This window comes from Falco cherrug, chromosome 3, assembly GCF_023634085.1.
Source record: "Falco cherrug isolate bFalChe1 chromosome 3, bFalChe1.pri, whole genome shotgun sequence".
Taxonomy (NCBI): domain Eukaryota; kingdom Metazoa; phylum Chordata; class Aves; order Falconiformes; family Falconidae; genus Falco; species Falco cherrug.
In genome coordinates this window covers 62,930,884-62,957,210 of record NC_073699.1, presented here as the reverse complement: position 1 = coordinate 62,957,210, position 26,327 = coordinate 62,930,884, and the positions used below count along the sequence as shown (strand labels likewise).

The following is a 26,327-nucleotide window of genomic DNA, read 5'->3' as shown; positions in this document are numbered from 1 at the left end:
TCTGTGATGCCTCGCAGGCACACCGTTTTATTTATTTTGCATATTGCTGATAACACCGAGGCGTGTGTTTGAAAGGCCGACATGGCACCCAGCGAGCAGAAGACTCCCCAGCCTGGCCGCCCGCTCCGGTTTCCTCCCAGGGCTGGGACAGGAAACGCGGTGGCTGCAGTGCACGCCGCTCCCCAGCCCTTTGTGAGCAGCATCAGCACTGCAAAGGCTACTTAAAAGTTTGGCCAAAAACATGTAGGTGATTACTAACTTCTGTGGAAGTCTAGCCAACGTGCTGAGAATAAACAGCAAGTTATTTGTTACAGAAAACAGATCATCATTTGCCAATATTGGTGAAATCATAATTAGCCCTCCAAATTCTGTTTTTCTGAGGCCTAAAACCACCACAAATATTCTAGCTGAAGACAAACTCCTTTCCTGTGATCTACAGTTACTTAAAATCAAAAGGTTTTCAGCTTATTTGTTTTCTGAAGTTACAATGGTAGCAGCCATTCGCATTGCAGTTTGCATTTTCAAGGTAAAGAGATGGCTATCGAGTAAGGACGCAGTGTATTCTGTGCAAACAGTGGGACAAGAAGCAAGCAGCAGATATCCAGGTGTTTACTCAGAGATATTCACGGCCATATCTTCTTCTTACATATCTTACAGTAAGGCAGCGCAGGACACTTTGATTTTCAACCCAAAAAGCAACTGTGGATTCTGAGTTCAGCCTGATACTCCTTTGATTTGGCTACAGACGTTTGAAACATTTATGTATTACCAACAGTAGAGCTGTGGGTTTTTATTTCTATATAAAGTAATAATTTCTATAAATCGTATCAAATACTTTTTCTATCTTTTCATACGAGAATGCTGAACACACTTAGAAAGGGACTCTGGCACATACACACAAAAAATCAAACCACTTTTCTTAAAAAACCAGAAAGGCTCATGTCCAAAAAGTTTACAAACACTCGACTCAGAGTCTGCGACTTTAGCATTATTGAATGAGTTAAGATGTGCATGCAACAATCTTTAACAATCTACTGTTTCTACTATTTTTTCTTAGCTTTTCCTACCCACAACATTACATTCTATTTTTTTTTTCTTTCTCCTGGCTGCAACTTGCCTAAAATATATTGGCTGAACAAAAATGTATAGCAAGTGGATCAGACAAGGTTACTGCTCCTCTTTGACACTGAAGTCTATTAAAACTCACAATTTCAAGAACCAAGATCCTTCCCCATACCTATACAGTACCCGTGCCATATGTGACATGCCTTAAAAGCTTACCCATATTGCTGTTCTTTCCAACCCCAGGTGCTAGCTTGAGTCACTCTTCCCCCATCCCAGGGGAAAAACCTGGTCAGAAGCAGCAGGGAGGCAACAAGAGGGACTCGTTGCACTCAAGAGCCCCATTGTACCAGTGCTGCCATAACTGGCACTGGTTTTTCCATTTGTCTTTTTGTGCCTATTGTCTATTAATCTCATCTAATGCTTTTCTGCATGGGCTGCTGTTGTAGGAAATCGTATTCTTCAGCTTTCTCAGGCTGACATCCTTTTTCCCAAGTCACTTTTTCCCAGCTTTGCATTTACTGTAAAAGCAGCAAACACTCTCCCATTCCCCAGGGTCCCAAAAGAGAACCCCTGTCAAAATCAAATCCTATAAATCATTAAAATACACACACCTGCAGGACCAACAGAGGATGCATCATGTGAACAGATGGTTTTCAGGAAGATGGGAAGCAGACTTTTTTTTTTTAACTATCAATTCAAATGAAAAATGTTGACACCTTTTTTAACCTTCATAAAGGTTGCATCTTCATAAAGGTTGCATCTCAACTGCTTGAGTAACAATAAATGGATGCTACTGACTGACTGTAGGCTTTCATGCCATGGGCTTGGCAAGTAATTTTAAGTAATAGGCAGTCTTGGAATTACTGAGCATGTGGACACATGGACACTAAAGTAAACACAAGTAAAAGTTGATCTTCGAAAGGTTCAGTGAGTATTTACTCAGGCTAACATATAATTTCAGAGGACAGAGGCATTTTATGCAAAAATCCACAAAATAATAAAAATACTGATTATGAATGGAAAACCTACCAGATGAATATGTGAATCCAATTCATGTGTAAAGAGTAAAGTATTAGCTCATATCACTCTTCTGCTTGCTGAAAAGCAACATCTCACATGCTGTAAAGCAGTGCTTTCACAGCAAGGACATCCCCTACACAGTGGCTCTACAAAGAGTTGCATCTGCTTTTGCTATGTTTATGTATCTTCAGACAACAATTACACTTGATAAAAGATACAGGCCGAAAAATAGATTTAAAAAAAAAATGCCCAGAGGTAAGGACTGCATCAAGTGAATAGTGGGACACCAGGAAATGCAGAATTCTTATTACACTCCTGTGTTTGCAAAATAGGAAAATCTCCTAAGAAACACAGTTGGTAAGTTGGTGCATTTGCTTCTTGCGTGAGGCTTTGATTTGGTTTTTTTGGGTACCTGAAGCTTGGTTTTTGACAGTGCCCTTGTTTTGTTTACAGCACATTGCTGGGATACTCCCTTTGATTCAGCCTGACACACGTGATGCTCTGCCAGCTTCTGTTCTGCAGTGCTGCTGCTGCTGCTGCTGCACTAAAAATAGCTACCGCTTGCTTTGGCTCTACATCTAATTTATGGAAACTCACAGAAAAGAAGGCCCCTGTTAGTGGGTGAACGACGTACGGTTTTGCAGCTTGTGCTGTTAATCTGACTTAGCCTCTTGAAATGCATCACCAAAAATGTAAAATTTAAGCCTGCAGTTAATGGCGGTTAGGGAGAAAGAAGATAATGCTTAATATGTTTCATTTATTTTTAAGGTGGTTAACACTAACTTAACTGAAAATGTAGCACAGTTTGACTAAGCTATGTAAAAATGCCTAGAATTTAGAACAGAAACATATAAAGGGCTACTAGCACCCACACTTCTTTAGGGCAAATGCCATAGGGATTTTCTTAATTAGTTTACAAATAAGTAAAATTACAAACCTCCCATTTGCTGTAACAGCTTTCAGATGTTCTATATAAACTTCCTCAATTGTGCCATCAAAGTCATCATGTAAGTATGTCCTTCAAGAAATGCTGATTTTACAAACTTTGCCACAAAACCTGCCTCTGTGTGAAACAGCATTTTGCATGCATATCTCAACACAAATCTGACATACATCTTTCTCTGAAAAAAAACCAAGTTTATATTAAAATTCAAACACCAAAGTAAGTTCAAGTAAGTGGTTATTTTTCTTTCTACAAAAGAAGGGGTTTTAATTTGCTGAAGTGGATTTTTTTAGATATTCATTCATAGCACCATGGCTAGGAGTGTCACCGGCTAAGCTGGAGCTAGTTACAAGTGAAAACTGAATCAGGAACAGGGATGGCCTAAGTCTGGTATCTGTATTAATGCACTATTTGTTTAATAGCTTAAATCTGTGAACACAGGAACACTGAAGTTATGAATAAAAATTCCAAAACTGAAAAGGAAGGCCCGTTTTTCTTTAACAATTTTTAGGGTGGGTAATAAAGACAATAAGGAAATTGGGATTCAGATTCTATTTCAGATACAAGCTTTTAAGTTAAAGAAACTTCAGATGGCAATCAGCAGCTTAAGCAGAGAGAGATTTCAAGGGTTTAATCTTGCAAAACCCAGCAAATACACTGGCTGGCTTTGTCCAGAAAGGCTCCCTGCATTTAAGGACTGGTATCTAAACTGTTATCCAAGTAGGGACATTACTTAGCGACTACCATGGCTAAAAAGGAATTTTCATAAGTCTCAAGAGAGGTTATGATTTATTGACCAAAAAACTCCAACGAAATCCCAAAACCAGTTTAAGCTGGCTACAGTTAGCTGCTTGTGAGTTACATGACTAATAGTCACAGTGAGTCTATATAAACCTATTTACAAAAACCACTGTGTTGTGTTACTGTTAAAATATCATTAATTGAACGGACAATTATTAACTTCCATACATCTTTTAGTCAAGCCCTTTTTTCACATCCCACCATGGGGAAAAGAAAAGGACAAACAAACCCCCGTCGTATGCATACTCATTCAGAGAAAGGGTATAGTCTAAGAGAAGAATGAAAAATAGCAGCTCTGCAGCAGTTTTTGTATGCAACTGTGTGTGATGGAGAGGAAGAGAGCGAGGAAATGGTATGATTTAATGCTTGCAGGAGTGTCATTTTCCTTTCTACCCTAACTGTTGCCTCCATTTATTTTCAAGGAGTTCAAACCAGAGCTTTAAAAAGCCTCCTTTTGTGTCTGGGGCATATAAACATGATATTCTGTTTACATTCTTAATTATAAACATGTATTGAAAAAACGCTGGTCTATCTCCAACCCTAAATCAGTTTGATAGCTTTCAAATCAATGTTTACAGTCTGGCACTTGTTGCCTTTGCAGCCTCAGCTCTGTGCCTCTACGCTGCTGATGTAAGTGTGAAGCATGAAGTCCTGCAGCCTTGCACTGTAATTGCTAGAAAGCAGAAGAGAGATGGGGTGTGTATCTGGAGCTCAGGAGAGGGGAGAGCAGAGGCAGCCATCACTTTAAACATCTTACACCCTGCTCTGTCCGTCTCTCCTATCGGTGCTAGGATAACAGCATGCGAATACAAAGCTTGGCCCTGCCTTAATATAATTCGGAACGTTACATAAGTGCTTGATAAACAAAGCAGGCAGCTAGAAATTAGATAACCTCGCCATGTGTGTATTCAGCTGACTACTTACTTAGATTCCGAGCTAGTATGCTGTGACTGATAAAGGGAAGGAAAATGACCGTAAATATCAACCTCTAAAGGCATTCTTGGTTCTTTTAAGATACCTCATTTTCTAACACCATGTGCAGGACAAACACGTCAATGTTTTAAATATGGCCAGATTACATTTTTTATTTCCTTTTTCCTCCCCTGCTTCTGAAGAATAAAATGGTTGGCAATACAGGAAGCTTTTCAAAACCATTTTCCTACCTACCCACAGCTACACAAGACAGGTCACACCTTTCACATGTGCCTCTAAAAATGCACTACAACCTAAATTATAATTCTCAGCTTTGAAAAGTTAATTCCCAACAATAATTAGGATGGATGTTGCCAGATGCACTATCTAAACTGTCCCAGTGCACTAAATACATGTACAACGCCACGAAAGATCCCAGGAAAACCAGACACAGTCTCTAATGCATACCTTTCCTGGTCAGGTGAGAAACATTTAAAGCAATGCTAATTGCATCTGTTGTCTTCTGGCTGAATGAAAAGAAAAGCATGAGGCTGTCAAAATACAGGCCATGAAAATAAAAGCTGGAAAGCAAACTGACCCAGCTTCACACGGATAAGCAATTATCGAACATAGCATGTTTTTAGTCAATTTAAAACCTACTTTTAAAAAAAAGTTTACAAATACCTTGAAACAAAAGCACGCTGCTCCAGAACAGCAGCTAGAAAAGCCAGGGAAAGGAAAGAAAGAATGCATGGGAAGCGCTGATAAAAAAAACCCAAACAAACTGAAACAAACCAAGAACCCCAAATGAGAGTTTAAACATAAGCTACACTCCAGAAACGTTATCTTAGCTGTACTAAAAATATACATCAAAATGCCCACTACTGCTATCTGAAGCTCCCTTCTGTTGGGCCCTCTTCCTTTAGAGCAAACAAAGTCATAGTAATAGCTAGCTTTCTTCCAGCTTCCCCTGCGAACAAGATCCACTGGTGGATGTAAGCGGTCAACCGCTGCCACCGTTCTACAAACTTCCATATTTCTCTAATCCTATTCATTGCCTTGCCTTATTATATTTCTAAGTGGTTTCACAGCACATGCCAGTGTTTCTCATAACTCCTTAGAGGGGTGGCTGTTACTTCTCACCCATCACCAGCTCAGGTCAGACAGGAGGCATCATCCAAAAGTTACACATTTCTTACAAAGTCCAGATGAAAAAGACAATCCTGATCTTCTATATTAAATGTGATCGGATTTGTACTTTCTCAAATACTACAACTTTTTTAGAACCACAATTTTTTGGCTGCCCTGCACTAAAAAAAGGGAAGCACATTCTCCCAGCTGCTAAGCAGTGTTTCTTGTAAAGACAGCTTCTCAGGGATTCTTTTATTTTGATTAGGAAAAAAATCAAATTTTTTATGCATATGTCCGTAACTGATGGAAGGAAATTGCTTGTCATAAGATTTATCTTGTAGCTACAAAGCACGTCCTGTGGCCATCTGGTCTTCTGCTGCAGAGCTGGGGTTGATGCAGCAAAGGGATACAGAGACATATCCAACTACCTCCTTCCTTCGGGGCCAAAAAAGACTTCACTGACTGCAAATCTATGCCTCAGTTTATCTCAGGCTCAAGTATGGCAAGAAACAGACCAAATCTACCTATGCATGCAATTTGAAAGGATTGCCACGAGTCTTCTAATCACTTGTGCCAGGATGGGTGAGGAATTGTTTTCAAAGTGATTTTAAGTTTCCTCAACAAAGAGAATGTTATTTTTTACTGTAGCTTTGGGATTAGGTGGCAGGGTCTGGTTCTGCCAGAGGCCCAGGGACCACTCCTCAGAACAAAAGGTGCAGCAGCAGCTACAACGTGGCCAGAGCTGGGCTGCAACAGCAGATGTGCCAGTCAGGCCTGAGGGCTTTCATTTCTGTGCCAGCTGCAGGGACGCCTTAAGTCCTGTCCCAAGTTCACATGTTGTAAGCAGTAAAATAAAAGCAAGCCAATGCAGCATGCACGGTGTAGCGTACCATGCTGTGAGATTAAAAATAAAGACATGGCATATTTGCGGATTACACCGATGTTGGTGGGTGCAGCTCTGTGCAATGTGCAATCAGTATCTCCTGTAAAGACTTACTGTGTAATGCAAACATACTACCATTTGTGCTATACCTTTTAACCCTCAGAACTTATCCTAGTAGAGTTACCTTTGAATTTCAGAAATGTGTTTGTTTAGGAGGGCTAACTGCCACACGTGCACAAAGCAGACAGTACACGGGCAGTGCCTCCAAATATCAGCTGGAAAATCCACAGTAAAAATAGCAAGGACGGTTGAAAATCTGGTGACAACTCTGGGAACTGCTCTAACATGAACCTTAAATACACATGTGATTTACGCTGGGACTACTCACTGCATGACAAAGAGAACAGTGTAAGCCTCATCACTGGAAAACAACTTTACATTAAGAGCTGTTAGCATTATTTATTGCTTTCCTTCCCAGTTCCATCGTATCACAAATAAAATATGTAGATCTTTCTCTAGCAGTTTTCAACTACCAACCTAGGCAACTGGAAGAAAATACTTATTTTAAGACAATAAAGCATTATACGACAGTGAACCCCTATGCTGCTTGCATTCTTACATCATAACAGATTCCCCTGTAAGAATCAAAGCCACTCAAAAGAGATTTTTAAAGTTCAGCTCACAAACAGACCTAATAAAAAAATAGAAAAGAAGAACAAGCCAGCTTAAAGAAAGGATATTTCTGAACTACGGAACAGTCTGTGCTTTAACGACAGGCTTTTTGATTCTTACGAAAAGTCCCTTTTTGTTCTGGAAGTCCTATCATCTCCTCTAACCGAAAGGTTTTGCTGTACCATTTGCAGTAGATGGGGCAAAAAGCTGGACACAGAGAGAGCAGCAGCACTGGGTACGTGGAGAGAGACTGCAAGGGGGCTGCTCCACTGCTAAGGATTCAAGAAATCCCCACCACAGCTTGTGGGTGGGGGAGATTACTGAGTGTGTTTCTCCCAGGCCTTGTCTGCACTAGAATAAGCCTTCCTGGGAAACCCTCTTAGGAAGAGGCTTTTTATCGATGCAGCCATATTGATTAAGGGTGCGATTCTTCTCATGCTCCTCTTCCAATAAAACCTTAGAGAAAAAGTCAAGCCTTTGTGTAAAGCACAATCTATCTAGGTCTATTGCTTAGCATGCCTAAAACAGACAGATGGCAGAAGAAATTGTAACGTAATTTAACCATCAGGAAGCCAAACAGCATATATAATCTTAGCAGTCAGTCCCACATAAGGACACTCCATTCAAACACTGCCTACCTGCACTGTATTTATTAAAAGAAAAGATGCCTTTCTGTATCTATTCTGAATGCAATAACCACAGATTATACAGTGTTATCCATTTTAGGGACAGATAATTGCATCTAACAATTCAGAGCCCTGAATGGTCACTTTCTCCCTAGGCTGCTGGATCACTGGAAACTGATGGCAAATAGCCCCCTGCATGAACTCTTCTAAGAGATACAGCGCTTACACTGGTCTGCTGCCTTCACTGATGCTTCTGAAATGCAGCCTCAACTAGCTACTGGGTAACCTTCTCAAGACAATATTCTCTGGCAAGTTAAACACACCTGGGTGCTTTCTTATCATCTAGCTTGGCTCCTCCCAAATCATCCTCCACAGAAGACGCTCTTTCTATTAAGAGGAGCAAAGAATCCTAACTTTGGCTGGCTGTACTGTGTTTGTTTTACACAAACGAAAGCAAACAAACCTCAAAGTCATTACTGGAAAATATCTACATAAATATCTACATTGTTCCCGACAGTCCTATAAGCATTAACATTAGTCATAGACATTTAAAAGCTCTTTGGTGTACATATTTCACAATGAACAACTCAGATTTCATCTACGCTTGGCACACAGTAAAAACACATTGACTACTGAACACAGTTTTACTGTTAGTATAGGTAGGGAAAATGGTACTAATGACGACTGAATTGGTCACAATTTACACAGCGGTCTTTGCGCACATTAAAGACAAAACTGTTGGCTAATGGTTTTCCAATGTAGTGTATTTTCCCAGTGTGGACAAATAGTTGAACTGGTCAGGGAAAAATGTTCCTCAATCACTTTCTGACTTTTCGCCTCCTGTTTAGGGATCTTGCAACAACCTGTGCATGCCAGGTTAGGTAAGATAGTTATGCTGCTTATGTCCTTCATTCTAGTGCAAATATTTCTCTAAAAACTTGAAAGCATCTGTTAATATTAAACAAAATAGAAAAATATTTAAATTATGAAGTGGAACTGAAAGATTTTGGCCACATTCATTTTACTTTCACTAAATCTGATTATTAGGATTCATATCCCAGTTCTTACAAACTTATAATTTGGTCTGATCTAAAGCTGTAGTAAAACAGAGCAGAGTTCATTTGATGTGCTGTACAAAGAGAATTGAGAAGGACCAGAACTGTATCTGTACTGCACCAAACACTTTCCAGGAAGTGATGAAGCTGTGCTGATACTTTCTAGACAGAATAACGATGTCTTTGGCAAAGAGTGGCAGTAACAATTATTTCACAGCAGTCAGAAAGACAAACCAATACCTATGACTGTATTGTACTGGAAAAGCCTGTGACTCCTCTGCAGAAACCTTTAATATCAAGCACAGTAACAGCTTTTACAAGGTCTTAAGGAAGGCACTATCCCTTTTTTTTAAATTTTTATTTTTTATTTCACAGACAGGTAAACTGAAACAGATGGATAAAGTACCCCTAGGCCAAATCAGGTAATGCATTCTCAAGTAAAGCTGCATCTTGAAGCTCTTTTTCCTGATCTAGTTAGCCCTTTGGCTTTCTCTATGTAAATAAGGAAGACAAAAGTCCTAAGAAACTGAAATAATACATAACAGATACCAAAAATCAGCATGCTACATGATTACAGCCTGCTGCGAGCAGCTCACAAATTAAGAATTCAAACAATAGCACGTTTGGTGATTTGGACATTGAGAATTCCCTTGACTCCTATTCCTGTGAGCAAGCTATTGAGAAACACCGACATTTGGGCAATAAAAAAAAACCAACAAAAAACCCCAACACACCAAGACAACACTGATTTCCCAATACAACTGCCATTGTAGCTTTCCTAGCTAGAAGCTGATTCCCCCCCCTCCATCTCCACTGCTGATGTGTCACAGCTTCTTTAACCAGTGGTGACAACAGGCCGTTCACATCACTGTGTACTGCATTGCAGTTTTGGACTGATCCTCAGAAAGGCAACTAACTATATCTCAAACTACCAACAAGGAAAACACAAAGCAACATGCCACGACTTTCAGAAGAGAGAGAGCTGGGGAGCGGGAAGGAAGAATGCCTCCAGTGTAGTCCCATCCTTCAAACAGAACAGAGTATTACGACTAGAATAGCCAAAAGATCCCCAAACCTGTATAATTTCGCTAAACGGGCTTACTAACAAGCCTGCTGTAAAAACCAACCATCAAATAAGATTAGTGAAAAAACAGCTTCCATACTGTTTTTTATCTTACCATAATCAGACAACTTACACCACCAGAGCAAAAATCAGCCTTCAGCTTTGTGAACAGAATACAATGCAACATGAGCACAGTCCTTCTAGGAAACCAAAGCTAATTTACCTCTAATTCAATCTTGCACAAGAACAGATCATGCAGTGACCTGGAAGGATTTTTGTTTTTAAAATGGAGAAACACTGCTGCTTGCGATATTCTAGGAATATGCACGATACTGGACCACCGTACTTTGTTTCACGGTCTGCAGAGTATCTCTGGCATTACCTGACTACAGTAAAAAGCTTCAGATTTGGCTCTATACCACATCTCATCATACTCCTCTGAAAGCCATCACCCCCAAATAATCTGTGAAATATTTAAGTGTTGGAAACTAAACGATGCCTCGGGGAGGGAATGCTACAGGGCACTGGAAGACAAGAAGAGAGACTAAGACCGCAGAGCCCCGTTTAGAGCAGCAGCAAGGCAGGGCGGAGGAAGGAAAGCAGCTTATTTTCAGACCCCCCTTACCTTCTCAAGTTGGTGGCATATCTGGAAGTCATGACTCTGGGGGAGAAATATTCTGTGTTACCTGCACATGTGTTAACACATGCACTGTTGCTCACACTACTGTATATATGGAAAAATATGGAATTTTCAATGAAGAAGATTGCAACTGGTAAGTCACTTCTAGCTCAGAGCACTGAACAAGGTATGCAGGTGAGCGAGTCACAGGTCTGAATGGATACCTGCGACTGTATCACATTTAACACAGAGAAGAGTTGCTTTGAAAAAGGTCTTGAGCTTAAACACGTGAGCAGCTCCAAGGCAGGCGTGCAAAACCCAACCTGTAGCCCCACCACAGAACAAAAAAGCCACAAACAAAGAGAAGCACCTCTTCTGCATGGCCAGTCATCCTTGTTGTGCCATGTCTTCCATGTTGAACAGTCTTCCACTGTTGATGGGAAGCATTTTTGTTGCTTTTACTGTATTAAGAGGGTTGAAAGTTAATGCAATTCTGTATATAGCGGCCTTCTAGTGTGTAAAGGGGGCCTACAAGAAAGGTGGAGAGGGACTTCTTACAAGGGCCTGTAGAGATAAGACAAGGGGGAACGGTTTTAAAGTGAGAGAGGATAGATTTAGATTAGATATAAGGAAGAAAATCTTTACTGTGAGGGTGGTGAGGCACTGGGCCAGGTTTCCCAGAGAAGCTGTGGATGCCCCATCCCTGGAAGTGTTCAAGGCCAGGCAGGATGGGGCTTTGAGAAACCTGGTCTAGTGGAAGGTGTCCCTGGCCATGGCAGGGGGCTTGGATCTTTTAAGGTCCTTCCAACCCAAACCATTCTATGATTCTATGATATTTTCTTTCCTTCATGCTCCTTTTTGGCCTCCAGTGCATAACAAAAACAAGATTAATTTCAGTGCCCTCTTCTACTTCCACTTTGCGAAACAATTAAGAGTTTGATTATTTCACCTCTTAGCAAGAGTGAAATAAAGGAGGAGTTTTCACTTTCCTCAAAAATGTGCTGAAGTGCTTCATCCAACTGGGCACTTTATGACTTAGGAATTTCAACTGAGGCTGTATAATTGGAAGAAAAATGCTCCTTTCAGTTGAAAAGGTAGTTTCTTAAGACAAAGTGTATTTCACATAAATAAATAAGGATTATGGTTCTAGGAAGTTTGTTTCCTGAAACCAGGTTCTATCTGTTACTTTATTTCTGCAAGGCTGTCATCATCTGAGAAGGAGGTATGTTACCTACCTACTTTTAAACTATATAAAAGCAGAAAAGCATATAAAACTTAATAATTGATTTGTCAATAGTTTGAATATTTATGCACGCTGTGCAAGATTTGGCAATTTCCAGCATATTTCAGTGGGAGTTTCTGATGATGAAAAAGATGGGCTCTTTTCACTTGAGTATTGTGAAGCAAGAATGGATTTAGTAAAAAATAAAAACATCTGTTCTGAAAGAAACGCCCATTTCTCCCCTTTTTTTCCTGTTGGTATGCTTTGTCTGATTACATCAAATGAGTGCATACCTTTGTAAGTGAAACGGTACCATACGTAAAGACTTTGGAGTCTTTTCTGCTGCTATGTTACGAACTGTCTTGTGGAAACAATTTGCAGTGTAGGTTGAGAGTGCCAAATGCACTGTTCTGAATCCTTGCAGGGATATGGTAAGGGTTTGCAAATGCCCACAACACTCACAAGTTTTCCCATCTGCCATTATTTCCCTACTGGATTTATAGCTGACTCCTAGCAGAAAGCAGAACCATTTCAAAACACATGGAGTACTGATTGCATTACTAAAGTTGGTCTAAAATGAGACGTTGTCTTTTCCCTTCTTTCCTCCCTTTTTTTCCCCCTAAAATCAATTCTGTTGTTCCTCTGGAAATGGTGCCCTCTCTGTTATGTGTGCCCAGATCTAGCACTTACCAAGCAAATAGCTACACATGATATTCTCCTCCTTCATGATAAAGTATGAAGAAGGAGCCAGATAGAACGGAATTCTAGAAAGTATATAATTATATACAATAAGAAGTATGCAGAAAAGACTCCTATCAAGGTATTTTTTACAGACAAATGAAAAGAGCCCCCAACTGTGTTATGAACAACAGAAAAATATAATCGCACTACACAATACAAACACTAAGGGTAATTTCAAAGTTAGGTCAGATGGGTCTGATAATGGTCTGTTCCCTAATAGGATGCAGTAAAAGAATCACATGTAAGAATTCTTCAATGTATAAATGCAAAGCCTTTAGTCCATTGAAAAATGCTACACTGCTCTCTAGTCTTTACAGATATGTGATAATGTCTGAATGAATAGCCTTGAATTCTGCCTATGTGGATTACATAAAATAGGAAAGTATGAAATCACAAAAGAAAAAAAAAAAAGTCAATGGAGGCTTGGGAGCTGTAGATAGAATAAGGCAACTTCACATATCCAAGCAGATATCCAAGTCACCTCACTGTTACTGACCAAGCTGACATACTACCCACCTCCAGAGCCCAGAGGCCTGTACAATAGCAAATGATCAATCTGTCAAGAAGAAAACGATGAACAAACAAAACAGGGTAAAGCAAAGAAACGGATCTGCAGATATTATTAGTAAGTGGAGAGAAGAAAGGGAAATACATCAGCCAACAAATTTCAATCAAGACCACAAGTCAGTCATAGGTCAGTGCACTGGAACAGAGGAAAAAGGACAATGCAAATAATATCCAAACATGTGGGATTCTGCTCAGAAGACTTCCAGCCAGTGTTGCAATAACTGTTGCACATGTGTAAGGTGAAAAAGCTCCAGAAAATAAGCAGCTTTTATGTTGAGATCTCTCAAAAACAGTGTGATAGCAAGATATACCTCTGTCTCCACTTTAAGGGACAAAATTGATAAAACATCAGCAGTTCTTAACATGTCGAGAGTTGGAGAAAGCCAGTGAGTCCTCTGAAAGTCATGGTCTCTTTCACAGGTTTTCAGGGACTTCTGTGGAAGTACACGGAGATACTGAGTGTTGTGCCTACAAAGCACTGTTCTTGTCCATCCTTTTTGTGGTGGGCTTATCCACTTTCCAGGCCAAGAGGACAGTGACACACCTGTTACAAGAGAAACCCCCAGCCCAGTGCTCTGAGGTCCACAGAAAACAGATAATGACAATCAAGCCTATTAGAGGCAGAATGAAACTGGGACTTTTCACTTGGAAAGCCTGTTCTATTTTTCCTCCAGAAAAAAGTGTAGTTGTGCTCTTAGCCTACTAGTGAAAAAGATACCCATCTACTGGAACAATGAGGCTAGATGAGATGAAGAAACCTGTCTTGCCTGTGGAGAAAGACACTTGTTTTAAGCTCATCACACAGGCTGAAGTGTTCAAAAGATTAAGTATTTTGGAACTGTTCTTCAATTACTCCCTTCCTAAAGAAATTAAGAGAATGTCTATAGAAGATTATTTTTTGCTGGATTATTTTTTTTTTTGTTGTTAAAGGCATTTCTTTCTGTATTTCACTTTTTGTGGTCATCATCTACAAATTTCTGGTAACTTCACAGTATCAATACTTATCTAATATTTGTTGTAACTGCCTTTTAGCCAGGCTAGCTAACTGCTTGGAATGCAGCCATGTATTTACTCATGTTTCTGAACATTCATCTGAGCTGTGCTCTTCATATGGTGTGGAAATAGAAGATCTCCCTAGCACAGTTTCTCTTTGGTTGTTTTCAGGACATTATGTGATGGTATTTTTTTCCCCCCATATCCATTCTGCTTGCTTCCATCAGGATGTAGGTTAACCCCCCTCAACACTGCGCAATCTCATACATTTATACATTTGCCTTCATTATGCAGACATCAGAGACTACCAGCCAAGTTTACTCGTTGGTCCAGTGCTTTAAGACTCTGCATTCCTGCCTAACAATACTTAGTGCTCTATTATCTTTGCTTCATTTGTAAACCCATATGTATCACCTTCACCCACCTACAATCTTCCCTTTCTTCTTTTCATTCTCAAAATAGGTGTAACTTGTTTATGAGCATTCCTAAAATCAGTTTTAATCTTCATATAATCATTCTTTCAACATACTGTATCTTATGATGAGCGCCCTGCCAGAGGTACAGAATTGCGTATTTATAAGTTAACCAATTTCCAAGAATAAGCTTTAATAGAGGACTCACCCTTGCGATTTTTAGATAACATAATTTGTTGATTATTACTTTTGAAGTACTGTCAGGAAAAATCCTAAACTTTTGACTGTGTTGATTGGCACTGACAGGAAGCGATGTGCACCACAACCTCCTCTGTAGAACCTCTCACCCTGATGTAAGACCCTACAGACATCAGCTGCTTACAAACGATGGAGGAAAGAGGTGAGTACCCGGTGCAATAACGCAAAGCAAAAAACCTGCAAAAACCCAAAAAAACAGAATAAAAAGGCTTCCATGTAGTTCTTAATAAAAAATGAAACTGAGGGAAAACTAGTGACCACATTGACCTGTGAATACTTCGTACCTGAGCCTGCCCGTTCTGTAGAGTGTAGCAAAATGTTTGTTCACTGGCATGTCTCTTTAAAGAAAAGCTTTTCAAAGTAGAATTCAGTCTTTTCATGGAGACAATCTAATTTATGGCAAACTTGCTGAAAAAAAGTTTCTAAGATCCTGACAATGTAAGGTAGTAGGCCAACCAACTCAATGAATATAAAAGTCATACCGGATAAATAAGTTCCTTTACCAGCAGAGCTTACATCTACATTCCCTGAACAGAATCAAGCCTAGTGGCAATAGCACTCTTTAACAAACTATTTTTTAATAATTGCTGCAGTAGTATTGGCAAGTACAGGTCTGACACAGTTGTGCCAATAGGTAAGTGGGGCCCAAGAAACTACACCCATGCTGATCATTAAACTTCTTCACAATGTGGTTGGAAAGAAACTTAATAAACAATAATTATCCAAAATCTGTACCACTGGACTTTCAGGATGCCAACATCCAGACTGCAGATATTCCCAGCCCCAAACACATTCTTCTAAACCAGAAGAAAGGCAGAGAAACCTTCTTTCACAAAGACAAAAACTGGGAAGGAGGCACACGCAGGGAGTCAAGAAACGTATCAGCAGGCTTCGGTCAGAAAAATGTAGTTAAATGTTATTTTGATATTCAGTCTAATTCATTTCTGTGATAAAGTATCTGAAAACCCCCAAACCATTCCCAATCTCCCCTGTAATGTTCATGAAAGAAAACTAAATCTGAAAACTATTCTCAAAAAACCTATAAAACTGGTTTCAAGAGTCACCTTTTCCTGCATTAGCAGTTAAGTATGATAATGTCTAAGATCATGTCTCTGTTTTGATTAAAAACAGAGCAATTGTCAGGGGAGCAGTAAAATGAGGAAAAACTAATTTCTGAACCGATTCTAGAACAAATGAACTTCCACAAATTTTATTCTGGAAGACAATTATTTGGAATGTCTATTAAACAGGAAGCCTACTGATATATTTTACATGTATTTTCTTTTCCACTACTTAATTTAGGGCCAAATTAAACTTTGTGTAAAAGCCCACCATTATAACAAACATTTCTAATGAAATCGGACAGAATACTTTTACAACAGACAAAACTGAAACAAGTTTCTCTAAAGTCAAATAAACTTTTAAAAAATTCTGGCAGCATCGTTGTTGTCTTGTATTAAAATGAACAACATTAGCTTTAACTTAATTACAAGAAGTAAAGAGACACCCTTAAACTGCTTAGCCTCCCAGTATGATTTACTTTAAAACTGGGATTACAACCAAACTGACAAATACCATGACTCTATTTAGTCTGAGGTGTAAAATTTCTTTTTCAAGCATAGGTGCTTAGCCTTTACATTTTTCCAACACAGTATAAGCTGTATTTTATTTTCTTAACTTCTGCATTCCACTATCTGTTTTTTTTTTTTTCCCCCCCAAATCTGTTGGTGCAGCTTTAATTTAGAAAAACACCACCACCCAAACCCTGGCTTCTTGTAGATCCTAACATAAACAAGGCTGTGTACATATATTAGTGTGGAGGAGCACATGTATACAGAGTCTGGCCAGTGAGTAGTTCCTTAAGGAAGACATAAGACTCTTGACCTTTCTTTATCCTGTGGCATGAAACGGTCTACTTGAAAAAAGACCATCTAAGTGAAAAAAATGCATTTGGCATTTAAGAAAAGTCAAAGCCCAAGTGTAAATAATTTAACAGTATCCCATACAACCTGCCATTAAATTTTCAGTGCTCTTGTTTCTTCTCTAAGCCTACAACTTAAAGGTATTATACAGTTGTATTATATTAAACTTATTACATAAACAAGTGTTTATGGCAAGGTGAGGTTTAAGGCAACAGAATATGGGATATACTTTTCTCTAAAGCATTCTAAAAATAAATCCCACAGAAAAAAAATTTAAATACATTTCTGTTACATAATGATACACTTATTAATAGGCTAATGTATTCTTTAACCAACTAATCCCTTCCACCAAGAACATGCACACATAAATGAACAGATTGAATTAAATTCTGTATCAATCTACATAAGCCGGAGAAGTGGAGTAAATGTAAGTGACTCTTAATGTTCCCTGCAATATAATGAAGCTGGCTTTGGTCATAGTTTACTCTTTCTCCCACGCATACACTAGATGAGCCCTAAACCAAGAACAGCATATAAATAACACCAGAACTGACAGCATGACCTACAGCTTCCTTCTGAAATCTACTTACAAATACTGCACGCAGATTCTAGATAACCAGCATCTGCAGTTTTAATTCGTTTGAAGATGTTTTGAGATGCTAACGCTGAGCAATGATTCATAATCAGGACTTCTGGAGTTAAGCAGTATCAGCATGATTACTGTAGGTAATGGTTTGTTTTACTCTTTTTTTGACTTGTTAGCTGGGAATACACAGGTTTTAAGTTCTCTTCACTGGCAGTTATCTGTACTCTAGATAGACATCAACTTCCAAGGCACCTTTCAAAGTCTGCTTATTAACTTTGTTATCTTCTGTTCATATATTTTAAAAAGACCTCCTATTACGTATAATACACAAAATGCAAACAAAATGCCCCTCAATGAAGTCCAGTCCTACAGAGAAGCCTTCCCTTCCCCCTGCTCAGTACCCCAGATTCTGGCCATCTTCACCAGTCACACACCCACTGTGCCAGTTCACTGACTCAGCCCTGTACCAGTACCTATTCACTTCTGCCCTTGCTGCTGTCATATAAAATAAACACAGCCTTTCTCTTTAATAATAAATGCAACAGAATGCTCTTTCTTTGTGTTAAAGGATATTAACGCTTTAAGAGCATGTATACTGAGGGTGATGATGAGTGTCTTGGTCCTTCAGCAAGCTTTTGCTCAGGCTCTAGAAGTGCTTGAAGTGCATATTGCAAATACAATTGCAACAGCCTCTGAAAGTCTGCAGCTTACCTCTGCAGAAGGCACATGGAAAAACTTATCTCCACATTAAATACAGGATACTAACACAGAAAACTAAATGCAGACAAGTTCAGCTGACAGACCTCTCTGCAATCCTCCAACTTGCTTAATGGATCGTATTTCCAAAACGGGGCTGAGTTGCTGTGTTACACTAACGTGTCCTGCACCTACTACTACACCACGTGTGCAAACAGTCAGGAAAAAATTAAGAAAAAAATTCATCAGGCATTCAGGAAAACCTGAAAAATTTGTTGACTAGGGAGGAAAGAACTCTTTCCTCAACAGACTGAAGTCAGCTTTGCTGTATTTTTCAAAGGAAACTAGGAATGTCTAATAAAACATCTTAAAAAGAGCCTAAGTGTACTTTCATGCACTTGTCATAGCTTTCATTAGTTCTTTAAATGCTATTACTACCTTAAATTAAGCTTAAGGAGTATTTTGTGGTTTTATGCCTTACATTTTCAACATTTTTGCTTGTTCTAAAAGTGCAGAACACAGACCATCATGCACATATATGTCTGTGGGAAAATGTATGTATGGTTCAATTTTATGTTTGAGCAACGCATCTAGGGTGAATTAAAGGATTCTCCATTGGTAACTAACTAATAGTAACAATATTTGTCATATTCATTTTTAAAAGACAGAGAGGGTGCTGTGTTTATAAACTATTTTCTCTCTTACTTTTTAATTGAGAAATATTATTGTCTTCTTTAGGTATGGAGAGCATTTGTGAACTCAAGTGGCTCAAACAGGCAGGTACATGCCCGTATGTTGTATTGGCTATTTGTGAATGGTACACTGCTACTGCCTCCAAACTGAAAATACAAAGGCATTTGAGGGTTTCTACAGCTGCTTCTATATTTTTTGTACTTCTAACTACTAGTACTATAACATCATGGTCACATTTTGATTACCAAAATTAAGATAACGAGCTGGTTATGTCTAATGATTTTTTTCGTGAGAGCAAGAAGGGGAACAACAACAAAAAATAATCACAGCAACAGATGAAAAGGTTATTTCAGAGAATTCCCAGTGCATATTTTAAGAAACCGCAATTCTGCTTCTCAAGAGTGTGGTCTACTAGTCAGTAAACAGTGAAAAATTTAAGCGTTACACACTGCAGAATGACTTTTGTCCTGTCTGGCATCCACCCCTGCTTAAGAAGACTCATCAGTAAGGCTAAAGTAATTAATCTATAATTATACCCCTTCTTTTTTTTTTTTTTTTTCTATCATTAAATAACAATTTACTGGTTGGTTAAGGTCTATAGTTTAATTCAGGGTAAGTGGAGAAAACCTGTACATGAATTAACTAAACAAAATTTTCTTCTAACTTATGGAATGAATTTTTAAAGTTTGAATGCATGAAACATCTTAAAAAGAAAATGCAGAAACTTTGTCCTCAACAGCAAGTTGTTCATTATGAATGAGAACAGAATTTTAGATGAAAGAAAATTATATTATTACAGTTTCCCTGTATCGCCATCAAAAATTTATTTCTTCAAATTTCATTAAACGAAACATTTATAATTAATACTTTTCCTCATCTAAGTAAAATGTATTTCTCCTCTATTTAATAAGCAGTTGCCAAGTTTAAAAAGAATCACTTTGAAAAATAATATTCTCTAGCTTATAATCAGTATGTTTACCTTAATTTATCACACATACATCCACATTCTATTCACCATCCATTATGATGAAAGAACATATCAACACACCAGACTGAAGTGCCACAGTAGACACAAGAAGCAGATAATGCCAAGGTAGGTTTTCTGACCTCAGATTTTAAGAAGGAATTGAGGGTTGACTATGTCCATGCTAATAATTAAACCTTACATCTAGAAGAGCACAAGGAAAGTCAGAAGTGCTGCTGTAGAGAAAAAAACATCTGTTTTCTCACATCTTGAAGTTGATGTGAACTGAATCTGTGAAAAACACCACAGAGAACTTTCTTTTTAATTACTCCACCTAATAGCAGGACAGATACCTCAGAAGCATGCTGAAACCCTTCTCCAAGATAGAATAACTGCGAAGAAAAAGAACTTGAGGTGTGCCTTTTCCATGGATATTAGCTCAGTTCTTTGGCCAAGCTCACATCCCTTGTGTTTGCTTTCCTGCGAACTTGCATAATCAAGTTTTATTAGCCCAAATATTTGCATAGAGAGCAATTTAGGCTTTCACACTTAAGTGTATCAGAAGTGGCATATTTTATCAGGGAAAGAAGAATGATATACGAACTTGGATAAAGTGCTGGCTGAGGGCAGGGCTCCCTCAAATCCTTGGTTTACTTCCTACACTGAGGAATTCAGTGAGCCGAAGTACAACCCTTCCAGCTAGGGCCACCTATGGACGCATGCACTGTTGTTTCGTGTGAATGCAATGGGAGACAGAATTCAACTCTGAAACCTTCCAATAGACCTGAACGTAGGTGGGGTTTTTTTTGGTTGTTTGGGTTTTTTTTCCCCCCTTCCCAACAACAATGCCTTAAGCATTCTGGAAAGATCTTCAACTTCACTGCTGTCTGTGGGCCCATGTGTCAGATTTCCAAGCAAAAAGTAACTTCAGTGGCTTTTCTGGGACTGCTAGAGCAGCCCCCAGTTAGCACATGGCTTGGTTTGCAGTGAAGAAAGTGGGCTTATAATACAGAAACCGTTTCACCTGCATTAGGGCGAAGTCAATACATACATAACACCGAACAGGTGGCTACAACCTGTAACTCTATCTCATGGTATGCTATTAGTTAAAAGGAAATGTTATACCTCTTCATTGCCAAATAAATTAATTTACTTAAATTTATGAAGAAACATAATCAACTCATCAATTCTTTTCCTGGGTCTTTTTTTAAAGGAAAGCCATCACACCTGGACTTTTTTTCATTTTGATCTGTTCTACATTCATAGAAGTTTGCTTTGCAGTTCCCTTCCACGGATACAATATAATTTGGGCATTTGGTAACTAGTACAAAGAAACTGAAATCTTACAGGAAACTATTTAGCTTTTAGAAAACTCCTGCTGCATCTTATAGGAAACTATTTAGCTTTTAGAAAACTCCTGCTGCATCTTATAGGAAACTATTTAGCTTTTAGAAAACTCCTAGAATTACAAGAATTTTTTTAATGAACATATTCTGGTCTATTATTTATATACTAGACAGTTCAATGCGAAGACAGCACTAGATCACAATCTGAAAGTCCGTTATAGACCTAGAATTTGCTGAATATAAACCATGTGAATATAGACATAATTACAGTTGTTCAAAGTAAGTTCAAGTTAACCAAAGTAAGGTGTAAGATTTATCATCATAAACAAAAGCAACCTGCTGAAATCTAGATAAGCCAAATGGGGACACAACTAAATCGAATCAACTTTTCAAATTAAATATATATTTTTTTAAATTAAACTTTAAATATAACTTAAAAGAAATATTAAATCAGGAGGCAGGGAAAACAATAACCTGCTGGTTTTATGATATTAATCTTGAAGAAATATATGAAGGTCACTAAGGAAAAAAATATGGCTGATGGCCATGCAACACTTTTCCCTCTAAGCCTTAGATAAGTATCTTTGTAGTTAGTGATAAAGAAAAATTCAGATCTTTGCTTATGACACATTTACCACTGTCAAACCGCAAGGTCTGACCTCTGACTTGGTCACAGATTCGTATTTGTTACAAATACCACACGATGTACCAATAAGACACTTAGAAGAAGTGCACATACATGGAGAGTCATATAAGAATATTAAAATGGTCTGGCAAGCAGGCCTTCACCCTCATTTCTGTGAAGGAACAGTACCCTGGTAATTTAAAAGAACATTAAAGATCAAGGAAAAGCAACTTTCAGGCCTAATGTAAATAAAACATTTGCCTTTGCATCTTTCTACTACCTCTATTTCCAGCCAAATATTTCTCCCACAGTAATAAAGAAAATTAGGTTAAGTTTTAAAAATACAGAAGCTCTGTACTGTAGCCAAATTAAACTATTCCAAAATACACTGTATTTGTAACTCACTTAACTGTCACCAAGTTTGGCTGCTGACATTATAATTTGCTAATAATGCTTTTCAGTATTTTAAGTCAGCCACCCAACTTGTAGCCCAATGATATTTTTAACACATGGGGAGTTTTTTGGTTTTGCTTTGTGGTATTTTTTTTAAGCAGAAAAATTAGTGGTGACCTACTGATAATGTTCTTTCTTCACTATCAAGTAAAAGATTAGGATTTAGCTGATGGCGTGGGATACTTTCTCCCAAAGCCAGTGTAATGAAAACACTGCAGATGTTTCAAAATCCCACAGTAAGCCTGCATATCTGCATTACACTCCTTCCCTTTTTTCCTTTACCAGTTCAAGATGATCATGGACAGGTTCTGAGAGAAATGCCATCCACCCCTGCTGAGCCAGAAAGGCAGCACCTCACAGCTAGTATTTTCCTAGCACATATAAGAAAATTTAAATGTGTATCGGAATTGTATTTCTAACTAGTCTCACAGGTTCTGTCAGTCACAAGGCGATGACCCCCCCACTCTGAATAAGGTCCATCCAGTGCTGGTACCGACATGTTCTTCAGGGTAACACAAGTACAGTTACTCTGCAATATATAAACACACGTGTGCAGCAAAGACGCAACAACTTTCAGATCTCCTTTTCATTGACTCTATTAGTACCATTTTAATTTTCAGGGAATGAGGGAGGGGCAGATAATAAAAGTTGGATATATTTTTAGCATCTTCGTTCTGTTAAGGTTACACTTCACTTTACACCATCAATACTTGTGGTGAGAAAAAGGCTGTTTGATCAGATCAATGACATGGCTGTTCCTGAGTTTCAAGCCTCTGCTCTAAGACTGAAGGCTTGTAAATGTGGATAACTCACTTAGCTGTTACATTTTCAGGTAAATCATGGAATGGAAAGCACCGATACACTCAAGGGGTATTTAAATATCAGATACTATTTCATAAATTGTCTTGAGGGTGAATAATTATGCAAATTTTGTATTCACTACTATAATAAATAATCTCAGAATAAAGAAAAAGGCAGCCAGTTAGAACATACAGAGGGGAGATACATAGAAAAAAGCCCAATAATCTTTCTTTTTTTAGGAAAAGAGGTAGTAGGATTTAGTTTTATGTTTCAGGACAGTGGACTTTATTCTAGATCCATTCTTTCCTCCATTTGTGTTTTGGTTTTGGACATAACATAAGACTTAAACATTCCTGTTCTCCTCAAAGCCAGGCATCATTTTTTTAAGGGAACACACAGGACCACTAATACTATAATTCAGTGTCTTCCTTTTTTGCCCGGCCCTCTCAGCACTGTTTTCTAAAGTAGGACTGGGAGACACATCACCCTTTACTGATCAGTAAAGTATGTTTTATATTAGTTTATTTCAAATACATGTCATTATTCTATTTTCTTGGTCAGATGTCTTCTTTGAGTGTATTAACAGATATCATAAACAGTCAGTCCGGACTTTTCAGCAAGCATAGATCACATCTGTATCATGGCAGGAGTGGTATGTGAGGGCAGAGGGGAAACCTAGGGATGACAATTCAGGACACCTTTCTCATTCTTTTTGTGTACAAACACCGCTTTAATTTCTACCCACTCTGAGCAAATGCCCCAGTTTTCATAAATCCAGCCCACTGAGGTCAAATGCATTTGTTCCTACACATAGCAATACTCCCTCACTTCCATGTGCTGCTGCTGCTGAATCATAACGGGATCCTTCTCTTTCCCAAAAGTGGTCTGGAAAGAGGGAAAAGGAACTATGACCCACAGCACTGAAATTCCCCATTGTGGCAGAAGCATGACAAGTCCTTCAGCGGCACGGCCCGTTTTCTCTGCTTCAGCATTGGCACCAAGAGCAGAGAACACAGAAAAACAAACCACTGAGTGCTACAACAGACTTGTGCCATTGCTGCTGACCATACTGCCAATTAGACAAATCATAACACACTGGAGTGTGTTCTCTGCAAACCCTAATCACATAGCAACGGTAAGAATATGGTTTTGCAATAGCAGCTGAATATCTATAATATAATATTCTGTAACATATACAATACACATGAAATGTATGTTTTTGATCAAAGTCTGATTCAGAGTTGGGTTATTACTAAGGATAGCTGAGTTTTGTAGCCATGGCATGTTAATGGACTATTTCCCGATGAATCTGTTTTTCATCAATGTACTATGTATTTATGATTTGTACCTTCACAATCTACTACACAACTCTTTTCAGAACAGTTCCAATCAGATGAAACAGTTCAAGGATTATGACTGTGTTACACGTACATGCACCACTTCTCTTGATGTTATATGAATACCAAATGTACTACTATCTTTAATTAAATACTGCTAACCATTTCCCCCCCCCCCCCAATATATTAGTAATGCAGGTTTGCATGCAGTTAGGTAATAATCTCAGATAATCTCAGAAGCTCTAATGGAATGTGAAAACTGAGCAATTTCAGTGCTATCTTGGTCTCAGAATTTAAAACAAAGCATTTTCCTTAGATTGGCTCTACATTTTTCAAACTTAATAGTTTCAATCAAAATGATTTTATATAAATCCATTTTGAATGGAATAAAGTTATTTAAAATTATTTAATTTGATGTTTTCATACTTTATTAGCTGTGAAATATTTGAGGCAGAGTATTTAGTTTTATAATAATGGCAAACTATGATAAAACAATCAATTACTTCTGCTATACATGCTCAGCCTATACAGAGAATAAAAACGTTAATCGCTGCACTGCAAAACTCTGAGATCTTGCTAACATAAATATATTTTCTAATTTGTTATATATGATTACATTGTTGGCTATTAAGTCCATAAAAAGAAATACTTACTACTGTGCACAGTCAATCAGCTGATATTCGTTTGACCTCTCGAAGCATGCCTTTACGCCTTCATCATCCCAGAGCTTTTTTGCATGTTCAAAGAATTCCTGAAAATAAGAAATGCAACTAGTAAGAGAACATTTCTCAATCTTTTCTATCCCCATCAGTATGTGTTACTCCTTTCCCACAACCTTCCTGTTTCATACCTTTGCAGAATGATAGATTATACCTTTAAAGAGGGAAAGCAATAAACATTCATTAGAAAAATTGTTGTAAAATATACTGAACATATGGCTGTGGACAGTTTTCAGTACATGACATGTAATGAAGTCTGTCTTCAAAATTCATGCTAGCCCACATATAAAATTTACTGCAAGTACAAATGTTACTTAGAAGTATGTTCACCTAATTGTCAACTGAATTTATGCTTCTGTCATGGAAGAGGTATAAAGGCGATGCAAAAAGCTGCTCAGCTTATAAACATTAGCTTCCTAGGGAAAGGGAAGCTTTCTCTAACTTTAAAAAGATTGGGTAATTTTTCCTGAAAAACACAACTTTCTGCTGCTTGGCATTTTCTCATACAATATAATAACTGGATTGCAAGACTTTCAGTCTTTGTTCAACACCACTGCCTCCAAGCAGCTGCCTGGCACAAAGTGCTTTTCCTAGCAGCTATCCCAGGCAATCCAGTCCAGAAATACCTGCCAGCAAGCTTATTTCAGAATTATTTGAAAGAGGCATCAAAGCCGTCCTTGGTGACAGTGAAGCCATAGACCTGTTGCATAAAATGCACATATGCAGATGGCAGGTCCGACCCTGCCTGCCAGCTCCTCTGCTCCTCCAGCCCCTGCTGCAGAGCTTCACATGCTCAAGCTTGTTTTAAAGCTGGGAGTCCGTTTTATGTTGTATCGTTACTGGTAAGTCAAACTGTAACTGAGTTTTTCCAGCTACAGCTTCTAAAATGAAATGAAGAATGGTTAGACAGATTACTATCTCCTTTACTATATGTCTGAGTCTTTCATCCTTCAAGATAAATTGTTGAAGTAGTACATCAACGTAAACACTGAAGTTGTGTGTCACCTCTTAACACTTCAACATGCTACTGCACCATCAGAGTCCTTTGGTCAGTCATAAATCTGTGAAACCTAACAAACTGCTTTTCCACAGCTCAGTTCGGCTGTGTAAAATGGGTGGAATACCACCATGCACTTCATGATCCCATCAAAATGTTGTGTAAATATCTGAATTCTGAAACTTTATGAAATTGTTTGCCAGT

The 26,327-nt window shown here is 38.4% G+C and overlaps 1 protein-coding gene across 3 annotated transcripts in view; it reads right to left on the bottom strand.

Annotated features, from left to right (window-relative positions):
• Positions 1-26,327, bottom strand: part of GNAL (G protein subunit alpha L) — a 195,774-nt gene that overhangs the window by 34,172 nt on the left and 135,275 nt on the right. For all 3 annotated transcript variants that reach the window (XM_005432003.4, XM_005432002.4, XM_027798611.2), the window contains exon 5: positions 25,061-25,158. In XM_005432003.4, coding sequence (XP_005432060.2) covers positions 25,061-25,158 — 98 coding nt within the window. The remainder of the gene's footprint in view (positions 1-25,060; positions 25,159-26,327) is intronic.